Genomic DNA, 24,668 nt, shown 5'->3' on the forward strand with positions numbered 1-24,668 from the left:
CACCTCAGCCGTGAGCTGTGAACAGGCTCTAATGATCCAACGCCCCGACCATGCTCGTCTACCTACATCTACTAAAAATTCGATTGGTGAGTTTGTGATCTTGTGTGACTCAGTGTTTCTTTGTATTTCTTGTATTATAATTGCACACACACTAGCACAAACAAACTGGGTCAGGGTTACAGAACAAAAAGTGGGAACCAGTGCATTAGCAGAGTCTTTACAGAATATTCTAAACAGAAATCACTTTTCAATATCAAATTTTGTTGTACAATCAGTCAAAAAAGAAACTTTTTTTTTTTTTTTAAGCCATTACCTTCAGCTAACTTCCTACATGGTGTGTAGTTGCCGTTTGACCTCTGAGTGTCAGGAAGTGTAAACATCCTACACTCTCGGCGTCCCCCCCTGGTGGCCGGGAGTGGGACTGTTTGCACTGCCTGGCTCAGGAACTCCACTAGCAGCTGGAGACGAACGTCCTATTTTATTTCTCTGTCGGCTCACATTTCAGTGCAGAATGCAGATATCACACTTTCCCACATAATATCATACATTACTGTTCCTGTTGCTTGAATCCTCCAAATGAAACACAAGGACACTGTGTGGAGCAGGTATATTTTTACTCCCCTAATAACCTGAGTCACTGTAAGTCTGCCCTTTTTTTCTATGAGGAGAAACGTCTTCTAATCAAACTGTGAAACATCAATAAAGCTAAGTATAATGCATGACGTCTCTGTGGAGCTTCAGAGAAACGATGTGGCCACACACAGACTCCCCACTGGCCTACAGCTGCTGTCAGTGTCACATTTTTCCCTTTCCTGAAGCCACTCTGAGTGGCATTAAAAGGGACATCAACAGTGTTAAATTTAACTTGATGTAAGTGGGTGGCAGCTTGTGTAAATAAGGAGCTATTAGAGCATCAACCGAAGGATTTGTGCAGTTCCTCTGACATCCTTGGTTGAACTGCTGGGGAATGCTTGCCATGTGGGACAGGAAACAGGGAGCGGCACATCTCTGATTGGCCGGTCTCCCTGACCCAGCGACCTCGGTCATGACTGTCCCACTGGGGCAGGGACACACACACACACACACACACACACACACACACGCTTCATATTGTGTGACAGAGTCAAGGGAAAGGACAGAAAGGAGGAAATGGAGATAAAAATGATGGAGTAAGTGAACTAACTGAGACTATTCTCAACTACGCAAGTGTGTATTTAAACCCGACCATATTCATAACTTTTTCCACGGAAATGCGTCACACGAACCAACATGGCTACATCAATGGAATCTCTGTTGAAAGCTGCAAATCAACAATAAAAGTGAAAACATTCATATCAGTGGTCATAGGAGTCACTGTGCTGTAATCTGTGTGTGTGTGTGCCTGTGTGTTTGGCATGTTAAGTGGCAGTAGGGGGGGGGGGGACATAGAGAGGAAGCAGAAACAGTGGGTGTTGTCTGTGTGAGTGCGCGCTCACACGTCTGCTGCTCTGGGACTAAAAATATACAATGTGTAATAAATCCATGCTGAGGGAGGATGTGGCTGTTTAAAGAGGGCTGTGCACCCGCTAGTCACCGTCCCTTTACTGTACGTGATGGAAAACTGTAAGATAAGGAACAAACGCAGACCGTTAGAAGTACAGTTCTGTCCGAGCCTGAAAGTGAAAGGATGTGATTCCTGCTAATGACCACTAGAGGTCATGCCTGCCACGCCGTACGCTGGCTGTAGACGGGCAGTGGTGTCACAGACTTACCTCTATCACATGGACCTTTCCCCTGCTTTAATTATCCTGATCAAATAAGTTTTTATGAGGTGTTTGTCTGTGCGCAGTGTTGTTCAGACTCCTCCGTGTGAGACCACCTGCTATCATGTGACCAGGGGTGGTGCCACAGGGTGGACAGGGGTGCCACAGGGGAGCCACAGGGTGGACTGGGGTGCCACAGGGGAGCCACTGGGTGGACAGGGGTGCCACAGGCCCTCCCTGGAACCTGGTTGGCCACCCTGGCTACAGCTACACAGGAAATGGAAAACGATGAAAGAGGAGGGTAAAGATAACCCAAAACTGTGAGTCCATGCTAATAGACCAAGATAATATATTATATATTATTTTTATTTTTATTTTTTTGTGAAACAATACTGTCTGTATTTCTATTAAGGCTTCTATGGATATGCTTAAGTGAATGTTATTCACATTTCACACACCGTGCATACAGGTAGTCTTTTATACTGCATATTATCATATATATACATTATATGTTATTCTATTTCATATTGTGAGTGTTAATGTCCGTGTCTATGTATCAGCCCTGTGATTGACTGGTATTCTAGTATATTTATCTACTCATTGCATGTCCAGCTGCTCTTATTATATTCTGTTGCATTGCTGTTTATAGTCTGTTGTTATTTTCTGTATGCTGCCGTGATTCTCCTCTGTGTTCTACAGTGTGCTGTCACATGACTTATTGTGCTTACTTGGCCTTTACACATACAGTGTGTAAAGTACAGCCAATCACCAGGTTGGTCATACTCTCTATCTGTATTGTTATACTCTTGTTGTTATACTCTTTTATCTAAATTGGCAGTCACACTATTTGCAGTAGGAAATCTGTCGTTTTCAGATAGAAAAACAGAAAATAAAAGCACAAATGTACACATGCAGAATGATGTAACATATGCAGTGCATGTTCTCAGCACAAGGTGGAGCCACTGTGTCGTAAAAATGAGCGCACACAGTCGTTCCTGCACAGGTTCGGTTACCATCCCACAGTGTAAAGATGTCATGGTGTTTGGCTCAACTCAAGGTTTAATAAAACTGAATTGTGGCTAAAGTCAGACAGGTTATTGTCAGTGTTTGTCTGAGAAATCTGTGTGGGTACAAAGTCAAAATTCACTGTGAACAGGTGTGTGTGTGTGTGTGTGTGTGTGCACGTGTTTGCATTGAAGGCTGGGTGATGATCATCAGCATCTTGGGCTGCGTTCTCTGTGGCTGCAGAATGTCTTCCAGGTCAGTAACTGGGCCAGTGGCAGAGACCGAGTAGCAGATAGTGAAAAATAAAATGAACTTCCTGTTTTCTGCACAGAAAAAGCAGAAGTGGACTTTATGCCTCAGCTCCAGTTTCTGCCACAAGACAGAGAGTGGGGGAAAACCCCCGAAACCAAAGCTAGCCACACTCTCAGCCTGTCATCAGGACTGATGCAGAGCTGCAACAGTGTGAGAAGCTCGCTGTCAGGATTTTTCACACCCAGAAGTAATGTATGTAAAGGGTCATTCATGAAAATAAAACGATCAGTGAGCCAACGGTGGGAAAACAACATGTACACCAACCTCACATCAGCCGTCACTGACTGCTTTCTAATTAGGTCCCCTTTACAATTAATAACCCTATTAACAATTAATTATATCTTATAAATCAAATCCATGAGGTTGTAAGCATTTATAAGAACCAAGTGTGGGCTGCCATGTTGTTTCCAACAGTGTAGTTATAAAAGCTCTCTAAATCCCTTAATAAATGCTAAATACAGTTACACGTCCATTAGTGATAAATAAGCAGTTTTAATTCATTAAGTCTGCAGTTGTAAATGTTGATAAATGAATTTTGGTGCTCAGATGGTCCAGCACTCTAAAAGGTTGTTCTCAGCCTGGCAACCCAAACTTTGCACTTAATTAACGGCTTATAACGGATCTCAGTTACAACATAAAGCCTTTATGAAGCAGGACGCTGCTGACTGGCCTCTGGAATTTGACATCATGAAATGTATGCACTAAATCGAGCCCTCGCAACTTCCCACAATGCAATGCATCACATTTGACAGATGAGAAACCTGTCAGTGATGATGGAAAAAACGACATAAGCGTTTCAAACCTTAATTTCCCGCTCATTATAGAGTAAACCATGATATGGAAGTGGGGAGGGAACCAGCTTTAGTGTGTTTTTATTCACCTGAGAGTGTCTTTGAGTTTCTTTCTTCCACACAGGTATACAGAAGACTAAACAACAATGAGAGTTTGTAGTTTTCGTTTGTATTCTGTCCGTGTGGACAAGCCTTTGTCTGAGTTTTATTTTTATTCAGCTCTTCAGCTCCGTCCATCATTACACGCAAACGGAACACTTTGTGGCCAAGCATCATCTAAACCCACCGAAGTTTCATTTACATCCTAGTCAAGGTTTCTGCGTTTGAAAAGACACCACAGACGTCAGAAACTTCAGGCTGAATTTGGGGGAAAATGCGAAGCTCGAGACATCTAGAACTTTAGATTTGATCTAAAGGACTGGACTAGCAGAATGTGAAACAGAGTGAGGAGACAAAGGATTTCTAGAGCAAGATCTACGAGTAATGATATATTTCACAAAACCCAAGGAAGCAAATTGAGAGGAAAAAGTGCCGTTTTCACTAAACTGCTCTTTAACTCATTTCGAGGAAGCTATAAATCCCCTCCCTCTCTCTCGTTAACATCTTAACTGCAGAGTCTCTAACATGCAGAGCGACATTCGACTGATACACTCTAACAACATGAACATTCATTTCTATTATGGGTCAGGACCGATGCTCCAGAGCGGTGTTAGAGCCTGATCCGTGACAGCAAGCTTCCCAACAGCGTGGTGTAAAAGCAGCGTCAGATATCGTTAGCTGACACTCAGAGATATATGGAGCAGCTCTCCACTGCTCCTCCTCACACCACCACTCAACTTCTGCTGTTATTCCTTCTATTGTCTAATCCTCTGTCAGTTCCTGCTCTCTTCCCATACAGGCTCGTAATTATACATTTATAGTCCGTCATATGCGCATTTACAACCTTTTTATTATCAAAACTAGCAGTGAGATCCATTTATTTCCTTTATTCGGCTTGACTGCCCCCCCTGCTGCTTGCTCTGTGAGGGGAAACAATGCAGGGGTTTAGGTTGGTGTACTGGATGGTATAAAACTGTCATTTCTCATTAAACTGCACAGAATCATCACAAAAACACTGCATGGGCTGATAGAGCAAAGAATAGAGGCTGAAACTTTTCACATTTGAGTTTTTCTCCAGTTTTTCAGGGCAGCCTTCCAGAGCCAGCAGCGTTCAGGCTTCAGCTGTCAGCCTCAGTGTTCGTGTCTGCAGAAAGGCAAAGGGAAAAGATCCGTCATAAAGCCGAAGACAGAGAGCGCCGCTGTGTTGCTCTCTGCTGAGTTACAGATATGGCCTTTAGACATACTGTCGTGAGACTAAGGCAGCGTCTGCGGTTACGAGTCTCCAGCAGCGTCTGAACTCTCGTGATCCTCCCCCTCCAGGATGAGAGAGGAGAAAAATTGGGAAATATCTCTTTAAAGGCACAGCAGCGCGCTGCCGAACACGCTGGGAGGATATGGAAGACGGGAGGACAGGAAGCACATGGAGACGCCATCTGTTGTTGGGCAACAATGCTGAAAAAAAGTGCCAAGCTGGAAACACACACACACACACACACACACACACACACACAGTAGAAGCACCAACAAAGAATGCTTCAGAATTACAACATTCTGAACTAGGCTGCAAAACTCTGACTGTAAACATAAGAAAATAAAGACCCCAGAAGAATGGATTTAAAGTTGGAAGCAGCACTGCGGTGTGTTATGTGTTAGAGCTGACACCTTTCAGATCATCACCGTCTAGTGAAGTGGAACAAACACATCATGTGTTCAAACTAAAGGGTCTGTAACACTGGAGAAACTAGAAGAGCAGCGAGATTCTCTCCAACCAAAAATATCCACGTCACAATCATATAAACACACACACACACACACACAAGCCATCACAAATGTAATGTTAGCTTTGGCTCACAGTGATGGCTCACTGGGCTCAGAGGCTGTGCTTCACATTCGAGGGTCACGGCTCCATCTCACTCTTTGTGCTCAGTGTGTTTCGTGCTGCAGCTCAAAGTTTAGCTGCACTTTCTGTATCATTCATGTAAAAACCAGCTCGCTTGCTCTAGCAGTCAGTCAGACTGAGGCCATGTGCAGTGAGTTCACCAGCAGGGTGCAGGTAGACAGGCAGGTAGGTAGACAGGCAGGTAGACAGGCAGGTAGGTAGACAGGCAGGCAGGTAGACAGGCAGGTAGGTAGACACATTTTCTCCTTTTTTTTAACCTTTTGATTTATTGATTGCTTTCTGGCTGTTATGAGAATTTCAACAAATATGACAAAACATTTTATATTCTATATAAATGATAAGTTGCAGACCCCTTCAGTTCTATTGATTACTCATTAATCTGGCCAGCATGACGAGTTAACTTTGTTCTTAGCCAATTACCTTTTACAAAGACCCTAATCAGATTTCCTGGCTCATATCTGACTCCCAGCTGATTTTTCCTCAGTGTGAACAGCACCAACCACATGGGATCTGATCTTTTCAAATCTGATTGGGGCTACTGTATGTGGTCCTCAATCAATCCAGTGCTTTGTAATAGAACCTCAGTGTCGACAGTCGCATCGGAAATTCATGCGGCTTTGACGTCACCTGCCAACACAACACGAGGGGAGATGGGCGCCTGAATTCAGTGTCCTCCTGTGAGAGTCACAGCCTGACAGAGCTCAAAGTCGCCCTTCACATCCTGAAATGTTGGATGGAACCCGTTTATATGAAGCCATTCACGCTACAGTCGCCAACACGCCTGCGTTCAGAAGGAGCAGCCGCTGCTCTACAATAAGCTTCGATTCAAAATTCTTTCTTCTCGTCCTCGTTGTCACATTCTTGTGAATCCTCTGCCTTCCACTGCACATCAGCTCATAAATGAAACCGTAGTTCACACTGGAATGTGATATTGGCCACATTCAAAAAATGATGCGAACAACCAAACAGAAGCATTTGATCTAAATCTGAATTGAGCACTTAGTCTTACAGTGCTTCCTTACACTCTCACAGCCTTCTTAGTTCCATAATTTAGTATCAGGCACAGGATGTATAGGACGAATATTGTGTGGGAAAGGGAAGGCCGTACGATGGGAAGGCTGATCTGAAATATTCAAGAACTTAAAAGTTTTCTTCACATTGTCACAAGGGTCACCGTGAGAATTTCTTTTCTGAACTACTTTTGCATTCCCCTAGTGTGTTGATCCAGTCCACTAATAATATCCTGCCAGCTTAGGGAAACACTCTGCAGATGCATTTACTGCCCGTCGCTCCTTTCCAAAGCTGTGGCTCTGGAGGTGGTAAATGGACTTCGTACACAACGGCTGCGCTTGTGGTTGAAGCTCCGATGGCTGCAGTAGCCGTAGAATCCAGGCTGTACACTGACTGATGATTAAAGATGTATGACACCACTCGCGGCCAGATGTTAGGCGCACAGACGCGGCATTTTGTTGCTGTCTTGCTTCCATAATTCAAAGTCAGGAACAGGATGTTTAGGAAGAACTTAATGTGGGAGAGGAAGGCTCAGACGCTCTCTGGGGGTGGAAAATGTTTTGTACATAAACATAAACTGTCATTTCTTTAAAGGATTACATTTCAGCCATCAGGACTTAACTATAGAGTCTGAGAAAAAAGATCTAATACTAAATCCTTTTTAAACACTGTATTGTTTCACTGATTTTTATGTCATATGTTGTCCTCCAGGGAGGAGAAGATATGACATAAAAACATTAATCAATGTTGTGTAATTGGGGTTGTATGAGGTACTTAATCATCGTCAGTGTGTCACCCTCAGTAGATGGCGGTCAGTGCGCCCCCCCCCTGGGAGGAGCAGGCAGGAGCACAGATGCTAAGCAGTGCGCGGCTGTGGACGGGATCAGCAGCAAAATGTCTTTTAGCCAGCTAAGAAATCAGTATCAGTTTAACCTCTAAAGACCTGACGTACACATGCGTGGACATCACATCTTGGGTTATATTACCATAGTAGTTAATTCTGCTTAGCTGGGGCCGTATGGACATGTATTTGTTGATATTTCATATTGTTTTTTGCACCGTGATTTTCAAAACATGTTTAAAATATGTTTTGTATGTGTTATAAATACATGCAAAAGCAGTCAGGGAAAAAAAAACTGCTATGTTCAGGGTGGAAATAAAGAGTTTTGCACAAAGGTGACTTTATTGTGTTTTCTAGACATTAAGACCGATTGTCCACATATGTGGACAGAATTTTTCTCTAAAACTACACCATGTAAAAAGATGATGCTTAGGTTTTATACTTATCAGGGTCCAATAAGCCCAAATAGCAAGGAGAAATAAAAAATGCATATCAAACAAGAGCTCGGGTCTTAAGAGGTTAAGTGTACGCTGTCTTTAGAATGGTTTCGACACTTTACCTTGCCATCAGACTGCTCATTCCACTGGAAGCCGCTTGCTTGCTTCAAAGCCACCATACTCCATTGAAAAATGTGGCAATTTTACCTTTACTGTTTCTGTCTTACTGTTTTTGTCACTGGAGTCTGGCGGCTTTGAAGCGAGTGACGACAAAGAGAGAACGGCTGTCTGACGGCACCGTAAGGTAGTGAAAATGTTCTACAGACACTTAAACTGATGATTATTTTTTACAGCCGTACACTGTTTATTGCACTGGGGGGGGGGGCATCTACTGTTGGTAATACACTGGATCAAACGACTGTGAATGTAAAAAGGCGTCGTTCATAATGACACAGAGAATGATCACCCAACTTTCCAGGCTCTTCACAGCAGCACATTTCATTATTGGATCTGGTCTCTTTCAACAAGTCAACAAGCCAGAGTATCTCCACACCAACCACAGAGGAGCCCTGCACTGCCTCGGCACACACTCACTCACTATTTCTGCTTGAGCTCACATTATGGAAGGCCTCCTCATTCTGTCAGTATGAATCAGGTGAGTGTGCACGCACGACATGCATACACAAACACAAACACACACACACACTGATGTGTACTGATGTAGGTCATAGTGTGACATCATCCCTGTTTTGAAGTGCTGCTTACCTCCTGTTTTAATCTTTCACATTCCTAAAGCAGAATCTTGATTTGTCAGGCTGCACTGTACAGATGGGATGGTTTTATAGATTGGAGTCACAGCGCTTAGTCCCATTACATCTATGACTTCCCAGCATGCACCACGCTCCGTCCTAATATGAGACCGACGAGAGATGAAAGACAGAGCTCGGACAGCGGTGGTGGTGGTGGCAGAACACCGGTGTGCTGCTTGTTTCTGCTCGAACGATAGTAAATAACTAATAACCTGTGGATATTTGTACTCATCGTAGCCACTTTGCTGATAGGCGTGAGTGCGCTCATGCAGAAGAAATCATTTAGTGAAATCACTTGTGCAGCTGTTCATGCCAGATATGTGTGACGACCACTCACTCACTTCAATGTACGGCAACACGGAGGCCACCAGACATTCTCTTGTTGAAATGATGATGTTACAGCTGTCTTGTCTGTGCGTACCTCGACATGTACCTTGTGATAACGAGATGCTCATTATAACATGTCCAACACGCTGGTTAGAGAGCTGCTCATTAGCTGCTGTCCATAACGAGCAGGTACCATGAGGTGGTGTTCCTCCATCGCTATAAGGGAAGAAAATCTCAGAATCTTCAGTGATGCGTGAAGGTTGGGTGGATGAAGACATGACTCAAAGGGATAATGAAACCCCTTGAACGTCACTTTGGTTAACCTAAGTGGCTCTGCTGGAGAGGGAACCTTGGCTCTGATAGATCTGCAGTGTGGATATAATCCCAATATCTGCCTAATACATACATTCCTATGTGCTACAAAACCTTTAACAGCTTACAAAGAGACATTTGTACAAATCTGAGGATCATTTGACAGAAGGAGTGAGGTTGGAAATGTCAGACAGAAGCAGGAACATTTCTACAAGCAATTTGGGAGAGCAAACTTTTTACCCATTTAGGAGAAAAGTACTAGAATAAACAGGGGATGGGGTTGGGGTTTGACGGGACCTGTATCACCATGAATGTTCCTACTGGGGGAACTAAATGTGGCTTTGCAGTGATAAGTGTAAGGGTTGTCACGGCTGCCTGAGTGATCCCCGTGTTAGAATACGTGTGACCAGGTGATATTCAATACACAAGAACCAGAGACCTCAGTTCAACATGGTAGCCGCTAGACAGTTTCCACAGAAGGCAGGAAGGAACTGTACACGAAATATTACAAAGAAAAATACAACATGAAAATAAATATCTTTCTAGACTGGAGAACAGTCCCCTCCCCCAGGCATGCAGGTGACTATATCTATATTTAACCATGTAAATACTGCATGCAAGGGACTAAAAACGTATTTAAAAACATTACAAGCTGCTGGAACATATCTTTTAACGGCTTCATGGTCGATGTGCCCGAGGAATCACCTCACTTTTAATACTGTGAGCTAAAAGAAAGATTTCATGGTATAGTTTTACTGTCTCAGTGCAGGAAGAAAGGCCCAAGCTGAGCTTTTCTATACACTCTGCCATCGACTGAGTCCCAGTGCTAGACTTCCTGTTACCTTCACATATGGAGAAGTACATCCTCCCCAGAGCATAAAAGAATGGATGAATCTCTGCTGTAAACGGTGTCATATATGAACACGTGAGCTGGAGTCAGTGCTGAGGGTGAGAACTTAAAGAGGTGATGAGGCAGCTTTTTTCTTTCGTCCATAGCACTGCTGAGGGCACTGGGAGGATGTGGTTGTATTGCTGTAGTGGCTAAATGTACTTTGGTTGTTGCCAAAGTGTGCATTTCCCACAGGCCATTCATTCTGTTCTAACCACAGGGGTTAATATGGTCTGTCTGCGTGTAGTTGAGTAAATGAATGAAAACTTAAGTCACATCCCAATGTACAGCACATGTCTTATAGTGATGTTACATTCATGAATATTCCGAATTTTCTGAGCGGCTATTTGGTTCGAACAAATCGAACCAAATCGAACTTTGTTTTTATCGTTGTATCCAAATTTCCTTGTGCCAAACCTAGTCCATACATGCAAAGTGGAATGACAGCAGTGGGATGTGTAAGTATCCTAGTGATTGTCTCTTAGGTAGACCTAGTAACCCCCTCCCCCTACAAAAAAAGAACAGAGAACTTTATGTTGAGCAGCTCTCAGAAAAGGAGCAGAGCCACAACACCTGGCTACACACTGTGGTCTTTATTCTCCCATGAGCCTTCACACGGATCTTAACATGCAGATTATATAGAAAGACAGCCAAACATTCAAACTATGACAAACAGAGGGCTAATCCCTGCAGAAATCCTAACAGAAAGACGGTAGAGCAAGCAGATGTTTCACATGTTCTCCATAAAAGCAGCCACCTTTTTATCGTAGAGTAAACCTGAAATTTTCATTTTCAATAAAGCTGCATCATGTGCAGATGACACTTATTGTGGCAGTGGCATCAGAGCCGTGTGAAGCTGCTCCCCCCGACACTTCATCTCCCCTCTCTGCTGTCGTCTCTTCAAGGCCCGTCGATGGCGGCGAGGACGCGCGGAGGGATCGACACTGTCACTGATGGGAAGAAGAAGAAAGGTTGAGAAGGAGTGGGATGAGCTGCACCGCAGCAGAGCTGATGGTCTTTGAAGATGCTGGTCGTCACATCTTTCTGCTTAAGCCCTCTCCTGACAGCAGCGAGCTCTCTAATTGTATCCCTCTCATTATCTTCCAAACCTCTTTGTGGAGAAAACACTCGTACGAGAGAGTTCTTCAGTCGGTTTGCTTTTCGTATAATGTGAGGCTCCTAGTGTCTCTCCAGCTCTCTTCACTGAGAACTTTAATCCTATTATTCAGCTGGCAGACCTGCTGCAGCAGACGTGTCCTTTGTGCTGGAAAGTGTAGTGGTTTTTTTCTTTCTTGTCCCGGCCCCCGAAGGCACAGGCGTCCCATGATTGACTGTAAGAAGCTTCAGGCCAGGCCGTGTACATAATGAATTATTAACAATAGCACAAAACTACACTAGAAATATAAGTAACAATGGCTGAGCTTTCTGTGCCACGTGAATGTTTTTAACCCTTTCAGGCATGAATTATGATAACCTCAGTCAGTGTTTTATTCATCTTTCATCTTTTTTTCAACCCAAATTTCATAAAGAAATATTTACATGTCCAGTAGTTGAAATATAGCCAGTGATGCATGATGTACAATTCAGTGGACATGTGATTAATCATAATTTCCTCCCAATATAAAATCAATACTTGGTAAATTTTGCAATTGCATGACTCCTTAGATGTTACTTGATGTCACCATATCTTTCTTACCTGCATAGTTTCTTTTTATAGAAGGTTTGAACAGAAAGAAATGAGCAACTTGGTGTTTGTCTGTCGGCCATCTTGGTTTCACTCTTTTTTTTTTCACTTACAATGGCTTCCCACTGGGTAGCAGTGTATGAGATGATGCAGTAGCATCCACTGTAGTGGCTGATGTGCAACTATGCCATCAAAAGTCATGCATATACAAGAACACAGCTTTTGAATAGCTGTACACTGCAGTGAAAGGGTTAAAGGCAGACTGGCTGCTCTCTGCAGCGCTTTAGCCCTGCTGTTGTTAATGTGCCTTCCTTCAGTCAGCTCTCTATTTGTCACAGTGTAACGGAGGCCTACATGAATGTATATTTATGCTTCACGCCTGCCGACGGGCTAATCTGTCTGTTGTCTGGACACAAATGAAAATAGGTTTATAACTGTTAAGTGTAAACAGATGATGATAGGGTAAATTAGCGACGTTTCATGCACACAACATCCACAAATGATTAATGCCGCCTTCCAGAGAAACTCTTAACTGCTGTGAACACAAATGAGACATGAAATCACCCCACAGTTACGGGTCCTGATCATGACGCGTTGCAGCTAAGTGTCCCAGAAGCTGCTGATTCTACAGCTACAGCACGCGGTGCACAATATGTTCACACAAATCAACCTGGGCATTGTTGTTCTGGGTTCAGGGTAGAAGGATCCCATAAAGATCAACTCCACACACCCAAAAGGAACAAAGAATAAAGAACATGTTCTTTTTTCCTTGTATTTACAGCCAGTGCTATAGTCCTATACTCCTGCAGAGATTTCAGTATTTCTAGACAGGCCGAGCTGGAAAATGGACGTTTCAGATTTGTGAGAAGTTTCTCAGTTGCTACACGGCATGCAATTTGTTATGCGGGTTAGCAAGCTGCCATTTAGCCACATGAGCTAGCAAGCATCTTTTTTTATTGATACGGTTAGCTAACATCACACAACAGCTAACATCCATGGTGCTGTCATTGTGTTTCATTCTGCATTCGGACTGAGAAGAACAGGATGGCCTAGTTATTCTGCCTTGGGACTGGTTCCATTAAAGCTCCTCAGAAGTGCACCAGACACAACAGACAAACTGTTTAATTACAACGGTGGCATCCGTCCTGTCATGTGATAACATTTGGAAAGTCTAGATGGGCTCTGTGATGAAATCCTTTTATCCCTCATTCAAGTTAGCGGAGGGATGACCGGAAGTCAGGCGGCTCAGTTGGCCTGCACTCCATGGACCCCACAATGCACCACTCTCTGAGCAACTTTAGAGGAATGACCGGGGCCTGCCCCCACCACTGTAGCCAGTTTTCTTTATGAAACTGTATACTGTACTGCTATTCTTGTATTCACAACCACTGACTGCATGAAAGAAGTGGATGCAGCTTCCAGGTCTGAAAAGGGAAGCAGATGCTGAAGTTCCTTAAATTCTTGCCAATGACCCGCCGGGGTAGGGTGGGGGGGCTCCACTGGCTCCGAAAAGAAGCATGATTGGATGGACACATGAAAAAATCCACTTACTTCTCACTTGATTATTACCATAGTAAACATTTTCCTCATGAGCTTATGGTGACTGCACACCTCATTTGGGATTATTGTTGCAAAGCAAAATGTAACATAAGCATAGAGCAATTGAATTGCGCTCATTTTTAGTGACGTTCGTTAAATTCAATTTCCTCATTGCATCACGTCGTCAGGCCAGGCGATGACCCCAGCAGACCTGCAGAGGGCAAAGACTCAGACACTTGACATTTTTGCCAGGAGCTCACGGTCTTTTTCATCTGTGCCTGTTCAGTGACTTGCATTGAAATTGACTGCGCTGAAGCGGAACGAAGGTTGTGGTCGGAGGCGTGTCAGAGACAATTGAGCAGAAAAGTGCAATTTTCATGTCAAAGAGTCCTCAGTGATTGTTGCTTTCAGACCGGCGGCCTCCAAAAGCTGCAAAGCCAACTCTCCATGAGATTTATCGTCAACACAACGTGCCACAGTTCTCACATCCTCGTTTTCAAGTACAGGGGTGTGTGTGAATGTCTGGGAAAAAAAAGACGGCACATTTAAAATAAGGTGGTGAATTATTGTGCTCTTTTATTCGCAGCACATTTACTTGACAATAAATTTACGTTTAACTTCTGAGTAACACCAAAAAAGATAGACAGTGGCAAAAATGATGTATTGAGGATGTGACATCATGCAGGTTCGTTTCCAGTGTTGGCTGGATTAGAATTGTGTTTGATTTAATATTTCACCGTTTTGGGAAACACTTACACTTTCTCTCTGAGAGCGACAGCAGAAAAGGCCAGAGCTGGGCTGTGGTTAGCCTAGCTTAGCATAACCAATCCTCTGTCCATGTTCTGTGGCTGTCCGGTCCCTGTGAGCTTTCCACACATACGATAGAACGATTTCTATCTTTTCACTGAGCTTCTAACGCAACACCACCTACCTGTCATTTCTTTCCTATGGAACCTTGTTTCTTTGTTCTGCAGTGCATAGTATTCAGTGTGGCATATTAATAGTGCATTAGTTCCAGTCAGATTAGAGGTTCTGACGTCAGCGATGTTTCAGAAGTCATGCAGATAATCTTAGTTACATTGAGTATTTGAAAGTGAATCCCTTTGCATGTTTAATCCTCCACTGTGAGCTTATTTAACGGTAATATCTGTTCAGCTTTTGGCTCCGACCTGAGGTTTACTCAGCCAATGAGATTATTCCTGCTTGTGGAACAGCTCTGACAAATATGCGCTTGCTTACCGACTTTAAAACCAAACGCACAGTGATGCGTGCAGTGCTCACGGTCTTTAAACACTTCCAGGTGACAACATTCTTAATCCACATCTTCATTTTTATTTCAGTTAATTGTGGCAAATTTCACATTTTAGGGCAAATGTCAAGTTACTTGTGGCGCATCTATGCTGACCGAACACTGGTGTGCCCAGCACGCATAGTGAATATTCACCTATGGAACAATCACATTTTAATCAATAAGCCAGATACAAACAACTTCAAGTATTATATATTATTAACTTCTTCTCTATATCAATTCTTATGCAATATATTCCTGCTGTTACTGTACATTAATACTCAGTGTATACGACTATAATGCAAACAATAATGTAAATATCAAAATGCTGTACAAAAAACAGGATGTGCAGGGCATGAGTTGGGTAAGACACTCCTTACAGCATACAGATAAACATAAAAAATACAAAAAAGGCACTTAAGAATATCTGATACACACACACACACACTCACACATAAATATGTTCACATACAGTGTATTATAAATCCAGAAACTTGAGCCCATGTTATCACACAATTGACCTGAAAAGTTATTTTTACAATTATATCAGATACACTTGGCTGGGGAGCAAAGTAGACACCTTGTCAGCTAATGATTTACAAGGCCTTCTTCTACAGGAAGAACAGGAAGGAGCGTTTCAGTCCCGATCGTATGCATCATTGCTGTCTTACACATCACATGGCTTCTAATTTCACTGATATCTATCTATTGCAAACAGGAACTCAGATGTCTGTGTTTGAAACGATACCTTGAATTAAGCAAGCTTGCCTTAACTTGTCCTTATTGGTTCACTGGACACACAAATGCACACTTCCTGATGTGGGAGGCTAAAATTGGCCTTTCGTTAAAACACACTAACACAAGCAGGGTGGTGCTGTCAGCCTCTGATATGAAGATGGAGATGACGGGATGAGTCTTCGTCTTCATCTCAGAGGTGAGTGTAAAGTGTGCAGTAAGCCTGCTTCACTTCCTCGAGCAGCTGCTAACCCTAAAAATAATAATCAGTCCGGCTTTCAGTGGAGAGTTAAATTACTGTAGCGTTAAGCATGCTAATAAAATGACTCCTGCGCCCTCATCAGAGTACAGTTCTAGGGGAAATATTATTTTCATGTGGGATTTTTTGGCATGTGAATGGAGAAATTCTACATCATTGAATATCTGACAAAAATATCAGCAGGTGAACTTCTGCAAACGTACCCCTAGATGCTTTTCACCGTCATATTCAGAGGGTTAAGTATCACCACCTACTATGTGTAGCCTGGTTGAACAATTTGAGAATTTCCAAGTTCCCAACTGTTTCTATACCACATTGTACATGTAGAGCTGCTTCAACTGTTTGGAGAAACCACCAGCGTTTCAACAGGAAGACACAGATTGTCAAAAAAGTGCAACACACACACCACACACGACCTGTTAGAGCACATCGACTTCAGTCCCACTCCACATCTAGACACTTTGTTTGGTCAGGATGGAGGGCACAATACACCTTGCGGCGGCCATATTGGAGCGTTTGTACTATTGGCTACAGCCGGAAAAAAAAGATTTTGTGCCATTTTTCACTATAAATTCACCACTTCACTGATGATGCATTTGAATAATTTTGTCAAAACATTTCTGCAGCTACAGCAGAGCTGTCATTGGTAGAACAGGGAAAAATTAGTAATGACCTGACCCCAAACCTAACAGACCATGTCATAGTCCAGTGGGAGGCATTTATAAGAAACACTCAGATGTATTTCCTGCCCCGTTAGCCTCAGCATGTCAGACTACAGACAGCTGCCCATAAAGTTGGAATAATTGTTCAATACCCCCAATTTTGTTAAAGCCTGAATACACAGTTTGCAAAGGTTCATTGTGGTTTAAGTTTCACTGTGATATGTTTGGAAGAGTTTGATCAATAAAGTTGAGAAGATACACATTTTATTTATCAAGAATAAATCACATTGTCACAATCATTTCATGAGAAGAGGTAAAAAACATTTTATTCCAACTTTATGGGCAACAGTGTATTTAGGGCCCGAGCACCAAGCGGTGCGATTTTGAGGGCCTAAACATACACGAAAACTCATGAAACTTTGCACATGCATCAGTCGTGGTGAAAAATTACGTAATTTATGGGTCTTGCGAATGTGCGTGGCAAAATGGCTCCATAACGCCCCCTAATTTTAAGCCCCGGAACTGCGTTTTATGTACATGTTGGTAGGTACATGTATCTCTTCAAGACGTACAAAAAAGTCTCTTGGAGCCATGACCTAAACCCAACAGGAAGTCGGCCATATTGCATTTTTCGTGCATTTTTGGCGATTCACTGGGGTCATAAATGAACGAACTAGTCCGAGGGGGTTGAAGCGATCCACTTTCAATTTGGCAGTCTTCTTTTGTTTGCTTCCTTAACACAAAATGCTAGCAAGCTGTGCTCAACGAATAATCATCATGACACAAAACCTTCGTAAGAGGAACATGTTAGCATTTTGGGCTCTACATCATAGTTAGAAGAAAAGTTGATAACGTTTTTAAAAGCAGGATTTTAAAAAAATCCCGCCTGCTGCCAGCTGTATCATCAGTCACTGCTCAGTTCGTACTCGAGAGGCCGAATTCAGGGCTGTCATTTAGTGACATGGCTACGACGCATGCGTTCAAATCATTCCATGCTAGATCTCAAGTGGCAGCCTTAGACCACCGTGGCTTGCTAAGCACTGCTGCTAACACTAGCTAGCTGATATAGCTTTCATTTGCACTGGAAAGGTTTGATATTTTTTTAATATTTTTTGAATCACTCCTTTCTATCAGCACTGCTCTGCTTGCCTGACAGCAGCAGCGGGCATCTCACCTATCGTTATATGCTATATTTAGCATAAATATATTGCACAGCTAGTTTCCCATTGACCTCCATTGTGCCACTCGCAGTTTACAGATGTCAAATTGTCACTATGAAGCCTCTCTATTGTCAACTGTCTTGTTTTTTAACTCAATAGTTATGTACAGCCTCCGACTGGTGGACAGTAAAAATAGCAGATAGAGCAGATAAATATTAAGTAGTTCTGCCTGCTAATATTAACAACAAAGTGAGAATTCTGAGTCAATCTAAAAAATATATGTTTTCAAAGTATTGCTAATACAAATGAGTTCACCTTTGCCTTTTTCACTTTCACCTTTTCCAAGATTTGGGACAAAGGATGAGAAACTCTCCCTGATCGCCCTCTTCACATTATAATTTTCACTGAACAGCGCTTGTATAAAGCCGGCTCGGCCCAGCTTGTAGCTACAGGGTTGATGAGTGAGCAGGACTTTGCTTCCCAAAACCAACACAAGACCAGCGTGCCAATCAGCAGACACCTTTAGTTCTAAAAGGGCCCTCAGTGCGTCACCTCCGTCACAACCCCAAAACATGAATAAGGCAATCTTCTGTCTGAGCTGTTTCGTAATCGTAGCCCTGATGAGGAAAAGCACGGCGACACACGTGTGCTGGGGTTTAGTCCAAGGCCAGTTTGTTTAGCTTGGCTCAGGATCTGACCTCCCACTTCCCCAGTCACCCCGTCCCACCCTATATTCAGTACAGTGAAACTGACTCATCTGTGAGAAATGTCATAGTTGTTTATGGTAAGCCCTTAACCTGCATTGATCTAATGACACTTTGTCGGATGCTATGAATGTGGTACTTTTACTGTCTTTACGCTAAGTTTCGGTGTCCCATGGGATCGCCCAGAAGCTTCAGAACGCTTGAGAATAAAGGTCTAGAATAAACAATGACTTTTTTTTCTTTACAATTGGAGTAGTTAATTTCAAAAACAGACGTTTTGTTTTCCGCCCTCAAAACTTGGTAACAATCAAACCCTACTCCCTACAAAGGAACAATCTCATCATACTCGTTCCTCTCTCCTCTAGCTCCGGCCATCATCAGCACTCCCTCCAGTCCGACCATATTGGAGCCGAGTCCCGCGCAGCCCTTCGGCCCTCCTCCAGCCAGGTCCTGGCACATCATGGCATCATGGGAAGACACAATAATTCCGCTACTTGCAGAGGTGGTGGTGGCGCTCTCCTCCCCCCTCCTTTGTTGCTCTGGTGTTGGAGCAGGCGCTCTGATCCCACTACTTCCAGCACCTACGCTACCTCTGCCACCGCCGCCTCGCCTTTTAGAAGGCGGGCCCCAGAGGAAGGCGTGGGCGGGCCTGTAGTGCTGGCGGGCGTAGCGGAGCAGGCGCCTGCGGGTGGCCGGCAGGCGGATGGTGTACACGTAGTACTCCAGGACGCTGTGCTGCATGTTGGGAAGGGTGTTGCGGCACAGCGACTCCTCCAAGAACAGACGAACCAGCGGGGCTTTGAAGGCCTCGTAGCCCAGCTCACCCAGGGACTTCAGGATGCGGGTGATCCGCAGGTAGTTGTGCTGGGACCTTGAAAGAACAAAGCAGGGGGTGTAAACACGGTTTGTTGGAACTGAGAGGGGGAGAACATGATTGCAATGATATACTGTGTATAACGGGGCTTTTGCCTGGAAAACATTCTGTTGCCCCAGCAGGAAAAGCACAGATGTCCCAGCACTGTGCATGCTGGCCCACTGTCACACTGTCATGGCTCACTGAGACGCAACAACAGAACAGAGCCGCTGTTAATGTTATCACGACACAAGCTTTTCCTGCTATGACTAGTCAAAATGTCTGCTGTGAAAAGTCTTATCTATGACTGATATAAGGTCGCATTTGATGAGACATTAAATCATATTGAGTGGTTCTGTTTAATGACCCTTGTGTTCATTTCATTAACAAAAACTACAGTGATAAATAATAGAATGTACTTAATATTACTGGTTCTTGAAAAGAAAAAAAGGTAAAATTCTGGAATACATGCATCTGCAATCCCACTGAGAACAATCACAGTCTGCCTCGTACAGGTATACAGCACCTTTTCTGCACGCTATCTGAGAGTCACACCTGTAACCATGGTAACAGTTCACATCGAAGACGGCGACTAGCCTGGAGCTCTTGAAAGACTAAAACATTTTTAGCAAAAAGACTAAACCTAAATCATAATGTCGTAGACAAATCAGTCTGACACCACAGAGTCCTACTCGTTATTTGGCCTGAGACGGACGTAGAAAGCACGGAGCACCAGATGCAACAGCAGTTGTGCGTATTTGATGGGATATTAAACGCAAGAAAAATGAATAGAACTGTACCAAGCAGCTGCTTTACGGTGGAGAATTAGTTGTTTGTCACGTGGTTGGGATTATGGTGACAGTTAGCATGGGACGCTACGAAGTTTTACAGATGGTTTGTGACTTGGGGAGGATTTAGTCATAGCACTGAGACCATGCTGGGTGGAAGGAGAAAAACAAATTTGCACTTAAAAATGCACATCCCGACGTGTGACATTCGGGTGCTTGTTTGGCAAGAAAATGCAATGGCTTCTCTCAGGCCATGAAGGCACCCGAACAGGATGTGAAGTAAAAAGAATCACCCTTTAAATGACCCTTTAACCGTCTGTTTGTTGACTTAAACCATGTTGTTTCACACTTGGCTGCTGGTAGAAGAACAATTAAGCTGCATTGGATTTAGAATAATTGCCTTTCTAAAGGACACAAAAGCAGCAATTGGCAAACGAGCCATAAGTTCACACAAATTCTGGCTACAGTTTTATACCCCTAAGCTGCTGCACAATGTGTTTCTATGGGTTCGTGCGCGCTTACTCATTAAGGTGCTGGAAGCGCTCCTGCCAGTTGGGAGCCCGAGCAACATTTCCACTCTTATCCAGCAGTTTGATGCCATAGAAGTCCAACATCAGGGAATAGGCCGCCAGGAATCTCCGCTTAGCTTCCCGAGTGCTTTGGAATTCCTGACAGGGTGAGAACCACATGGCTGATCAGACACCAACAACACAGGCTAAACATCACTGTTCTGTTTGGCTGTACATGAGCTGTGGGTGATCAGGTGGAGCGGAAGAACATAAAATAAACATTTTTTAAAAAGACTTTTTGGAGTTACCCATAATACCCATAATTCCAAGAGGCAGCCTCGACCAAATCGAAGGCCATAACGTGAAAAGCAAAGCAACTTAAAATCTGAACAAACGCCTTAAAACATAGATGTGACTGTGAACGTGGTCAGAGACATGTGCACTAATGAACAAAGGGACGTCAATTCATTTTGACACAAATTCTATATAACTATAGAAGAACTAACTGTGAGATGAATAAATCCACCTGGGACACAGACGATCAAATGGGTAAGCATTTCTCAACGTGAATAATGTTCAGACAGACGTCAAATCTGTCAAATGTGCTCGACACAGTGAGCATTTTCCCAGAGGCTTTTCATCTGAGTGACTAGTGGAACCACTTCTGGAAAAACTGTCTTTTAGAACGTAAAAATATCTCATGTTGAAAAGGAGTGTTTTTAATTAACTGGTTGAATGGAAGATGTACTTTATCACTCAACTGGGGCAAACACTTATACAATAAAATCAGACTCTCAGACAGTAGCGCTCGTCAGCACAGTGTCAGAGCCCCGGTGTCAGTGTGTGTGTGTGTGTGTGTGTGTGTGCACGTCTCCTTACTTTGATCTCATCCTGAGTCAGTTCATGTGCGTAGAAGTTGAGCCCTTGTTCTCTTAATGGGAACAGCCTGCCACGCGGAAAAAGAACGGACAAATGAGAATAGAATTCTGGAGGTGATGGAAATGTATTCAAACGATGCAGATTAGCACCAAAACGTCATCTCACAACAGTTGCTGCAGCAGCCGTGACTGTAAAACGCAAAAAGTGTTAATAATGCTATCGCTTCCTGAGCTTGAACGGCAAGAGGACTGGAAAACGCTAACTGACACGCTGCCGGTTGCTGTGGCTTCCATGCAATTAACAATCCAGTCAGTTCCCGGGAGGATGTGCTATCGCACGGAAGGTGAAGGGAAAACAGACGATGAAATGTCTCACCACTGAATGTAGGTGTGATTGTGCTCCAGTTTGTCGTAGTCGCCTCTCCACTTTGTCAGAATCTCCTCTATATAGATACCTGAGAAGAGACGGGGGACTAATTAGCTGCCACACAGTGTGAATGTATGCATACTGTGTGTGTGTGTGTGTGTGTGTGTGTGTGTGTAAGCATGTTTAAACAGGGGATCAGTCCACTAATCTGCTGGTCTCTCCCAGTCAAACATGACCTTTAGCCAAACAAAACTCTCTAAGCCCAAAGCCAACATTGCTCCTCTCCACAGTGGCGGGAGGTCTGCATGAATAGTGTGTGTGAGTGTGTGTGTGTGTGTGAGTGTGTGTGTGTGTGTGTGTGTGTGTGTGTGTGTGGTCTCACCGTCAGGTACTAGAGGGATCTTGTTCAGGTAGAAGCGTAGGTTACGGTACTCGTTGGGTTGCCGAGACTTTCTATAGTTCTGCACCCAAACACACACAGATTAGAGGGCGTCTGCATTTGTAGCTATCAGTAACAACCACAGTAACATCATGTGTCTGTGTGGGGTGGAGTGCGTGCGCGTGCATGTACCGGGTAGCTATGACGGTATTTGTAGAGATCCCTGGCAGCGTAGAAACTCCTCTTCATCTTTGGAACAGATTCTGGGGATTCAGTCAGCTGAGAGAAGAAAGAAAGAAAGAAAGAAACTCAGTTCATCTGAAACAAAGGCATCCTGCGTATGAACAGATGCAGTGTAGCGCTCGTCTGGAGTATCCTTCAGCTGAATTAAAAGCTCTGACTTTGCTTTTGAGGTCGAGGGCTGTCATCATCCATTTCTTTCTAGCAAAGGAGGACAGTTCACATCACACTGCCGTGCAATCGCTACAAAAGGAAGCCAGAAACTGGATCTGATTCTTGAATAAAATCTGGGTCATGCTACCTTCCACTGGTCAGAGAGGATCCCAGTGTTACACTGAGCCTACTATATCTACATATATGATGTATATCTATATACTGGACACCTCCCACCTTTATCAAAACCCAAAACCTGAAGCTACAGACCGTGATGTTTCTTCATTTTTGTGATTTCAACCTGATCCTGATTTGACATCCCGATCTGCCAGCTGCTCCAAACTCTTTGATAAATTCTCAGAAACGGGCTGTAATCATTCCAGACATTAGGAGAAGTCTGATTTACTCCGTTTGAAATAATCTAACAGAGATCCAGTCAATTACAGTCTCTCAAACAGCCCTGTTATGACCCGCTGGTTTTAATATTCAGAAACAGTGTGAAGTAGTCTAATAACAACCATCCAGTTAACTACGCCACTAATTCAGGGCACAGAGACCATTATCACGAAGCTCAAGTCTAATAAACTCATTTATTTCCTTCATAAAGCAGCAGGCAGACAGCGTAACTTAAATTGGAAAAGCAATATTGGGAATAGCCTTCTGACTTAAACTAACAGTATTATGAGTGCAGTTTTAGAAGATTTCATACTTTTTCAAACTGGTTGAGGTTCTAATCCACCAAGCAGCACTTCATCCCAGTTCATCCCAAATTCCCAAACAACATTTTTACAGTTTTCCAACCATCCATCATTTATAGGATGGATGACCAATCAGTGAAGAGCCACAGCAATGAGTGTATCTCATCAGTTTCACATCATTTGGAATATAACCAAGTTTACATAAAATTTACATATTTTTGAATGAAGTTTGGCGTCAGCTGTGTGTCCCCCCCCCCCCCCCCCCAACAGCAGGATGCACGGGGCCACCCGGTTGCCCTTTCCGTGTCCTGGCCTTGTCAATATTGTGCACATGTATATGTGGCACACGTCTTACACCCCCCACCCCCCCTCCCCCCTCCTGCCCCCACCTCCCCCGTCGTGCCATCACATGCACACCACAGATCCGCCCCCGTACCTGCGGGGACGTGTCCCCGGCGGCCCGGTCGCTCTCCGCCGGGCTCACGGTGTCGGAGATGCCGCTGTCATCTTCAGCCGCCGCCGGCTCGTCGCTCTCCGAGTCCGACCCCCACGTCGAGTCGCATTCCTCAACGGTGCTCGGCTCCTTGAAACGCCAGCTGCCCAACAGATTTCCCATTTAAACAACATGCAACAGCTGCTCTCTTTCACTGTCCTCTTCTCTGCACTAATGACTACATCCTTCCACTGGCTCCGTCCTGTGTGGGGCTGCAGCGCTGAGCTCACACCGCCCTCTCAGCGGAGATGCTTTAAATGGCAGAAAAAGGGGAATTTCCAGATCAGCAGCGATGATGCGTCTCTGTATGAGGGGTGATCAGTGCCACGGAGGACCGGGAGGAGGCCTTAAAGCTACAAAGCATGGATTCTATTAGTAGCATTAATAACGGTATTATATTACTGAGAGATGTCATCAAATGAACCATGCACTGATTTCACATGTCAGCGGTAAACTAATCGAAGAACTCAGACACAGATGTAGTTTATTGTTACAGCACTAAATGCAGCTTTGTGACCATTCTGTGTCATTTGTATTCACTTTCTGCTAAATTTAACTGAGCTTGCTCTGCCGTGTTCGTGGTTCTGCCGGTTTAAGCTCCGCAGTCTTCAGCTTGATATAGATGTCAGTGTTGAGTCGATGCACTGTAGCTGCCACTGTGTTTGAGTTTCTTCTGTTGTCCTTGTGGGGACTGAAACCACAGGTGCTGAAACTGAGCTGATCACGTTGTAGCATGGATGTGTTTATAACTGACTAACTGAATAACAAAGTTTCCCAGTGGCCACTTTTACTGCAGCAAAAAAA

At 43.8% G+C, this 24,668-nt stretch overlaps 1 protein-coding gene across 1 annotated transcript; it reads right to left on the reverse strand.

The window, feature by feature from the left end:
- Positions 1 to 18,087: 18,087 nt before the first annotated feature.
- On the reverse strand, positions 18,088 to 24,000 carry LOC139211027 (opioid growth factor receptor-like protein 1). The gene is made up of 7 exons (XM_070841267.1): positions 23,808 to 24,000; positions 22,473 to 22,559; positions 22,284 to 22,362; positions 21,911 to 21,989; positions 21,536 to 21,602; positions 20,670 to 20,815; positions 18,088 to 19,377 (listed from the first exon to the last, which is right to left on the reverse strand). The coding sequence occupies exons 1-7, from the start codon at positions 23,985 to 23,987 to the stop codon at positions 18,828 to 18,830; spliced, it is 1,188 nt and encodes a 395-aa protein (XP_070697368.1). The 5' UTR covers positions 23,988 to 24,000; the 3' UTR covers positions 18,088 to 18,827.
- Between the last annotated feature and the right edge of the window lie 668 nt (positions 24,001 to 24,668).

Source organism: Pempheris klunzingeri, chromosome 12, assembly GCF_042242105.1.
Source record: "Pempheris klunzingeri isolate RE-2024b chromosome 12, fPemKlu1.hap1, whole genome shotgun sequence".
Classification (NCBI taxonomy): Eukaryota; Metazoa; Chordata; class Actinopteri; order Acropomatiformes; family Pempheridae; genus Pempheris; species Pempheris klunzingeri.

Excerpts from the sequence above, each read along its gene's own strand:
- LOC139211027 (XM_070841267.1), bottom strand. The coding sequence starts at position 23,987 with ATGGGAAATCTGTTGGGCAGCTGGCGTTTCAAGGAGCCGAGCACCGTT. Across the intron at positions 21,990-22,283 it reads GATCCCTCTAGTACCTGACG|GTATCTATATAGAGGAGATT; the intron begins GTGAGACCACAC and ends GTCTCTTCTCAG. Across the intron at positions 21,603-21,910 it reads AATCACACCTACATTCAGTG|GCTGTTCCCATTAAGAGAAC; the intron begins GTGAGACATTTC and ends TCCGCGTGGCAG.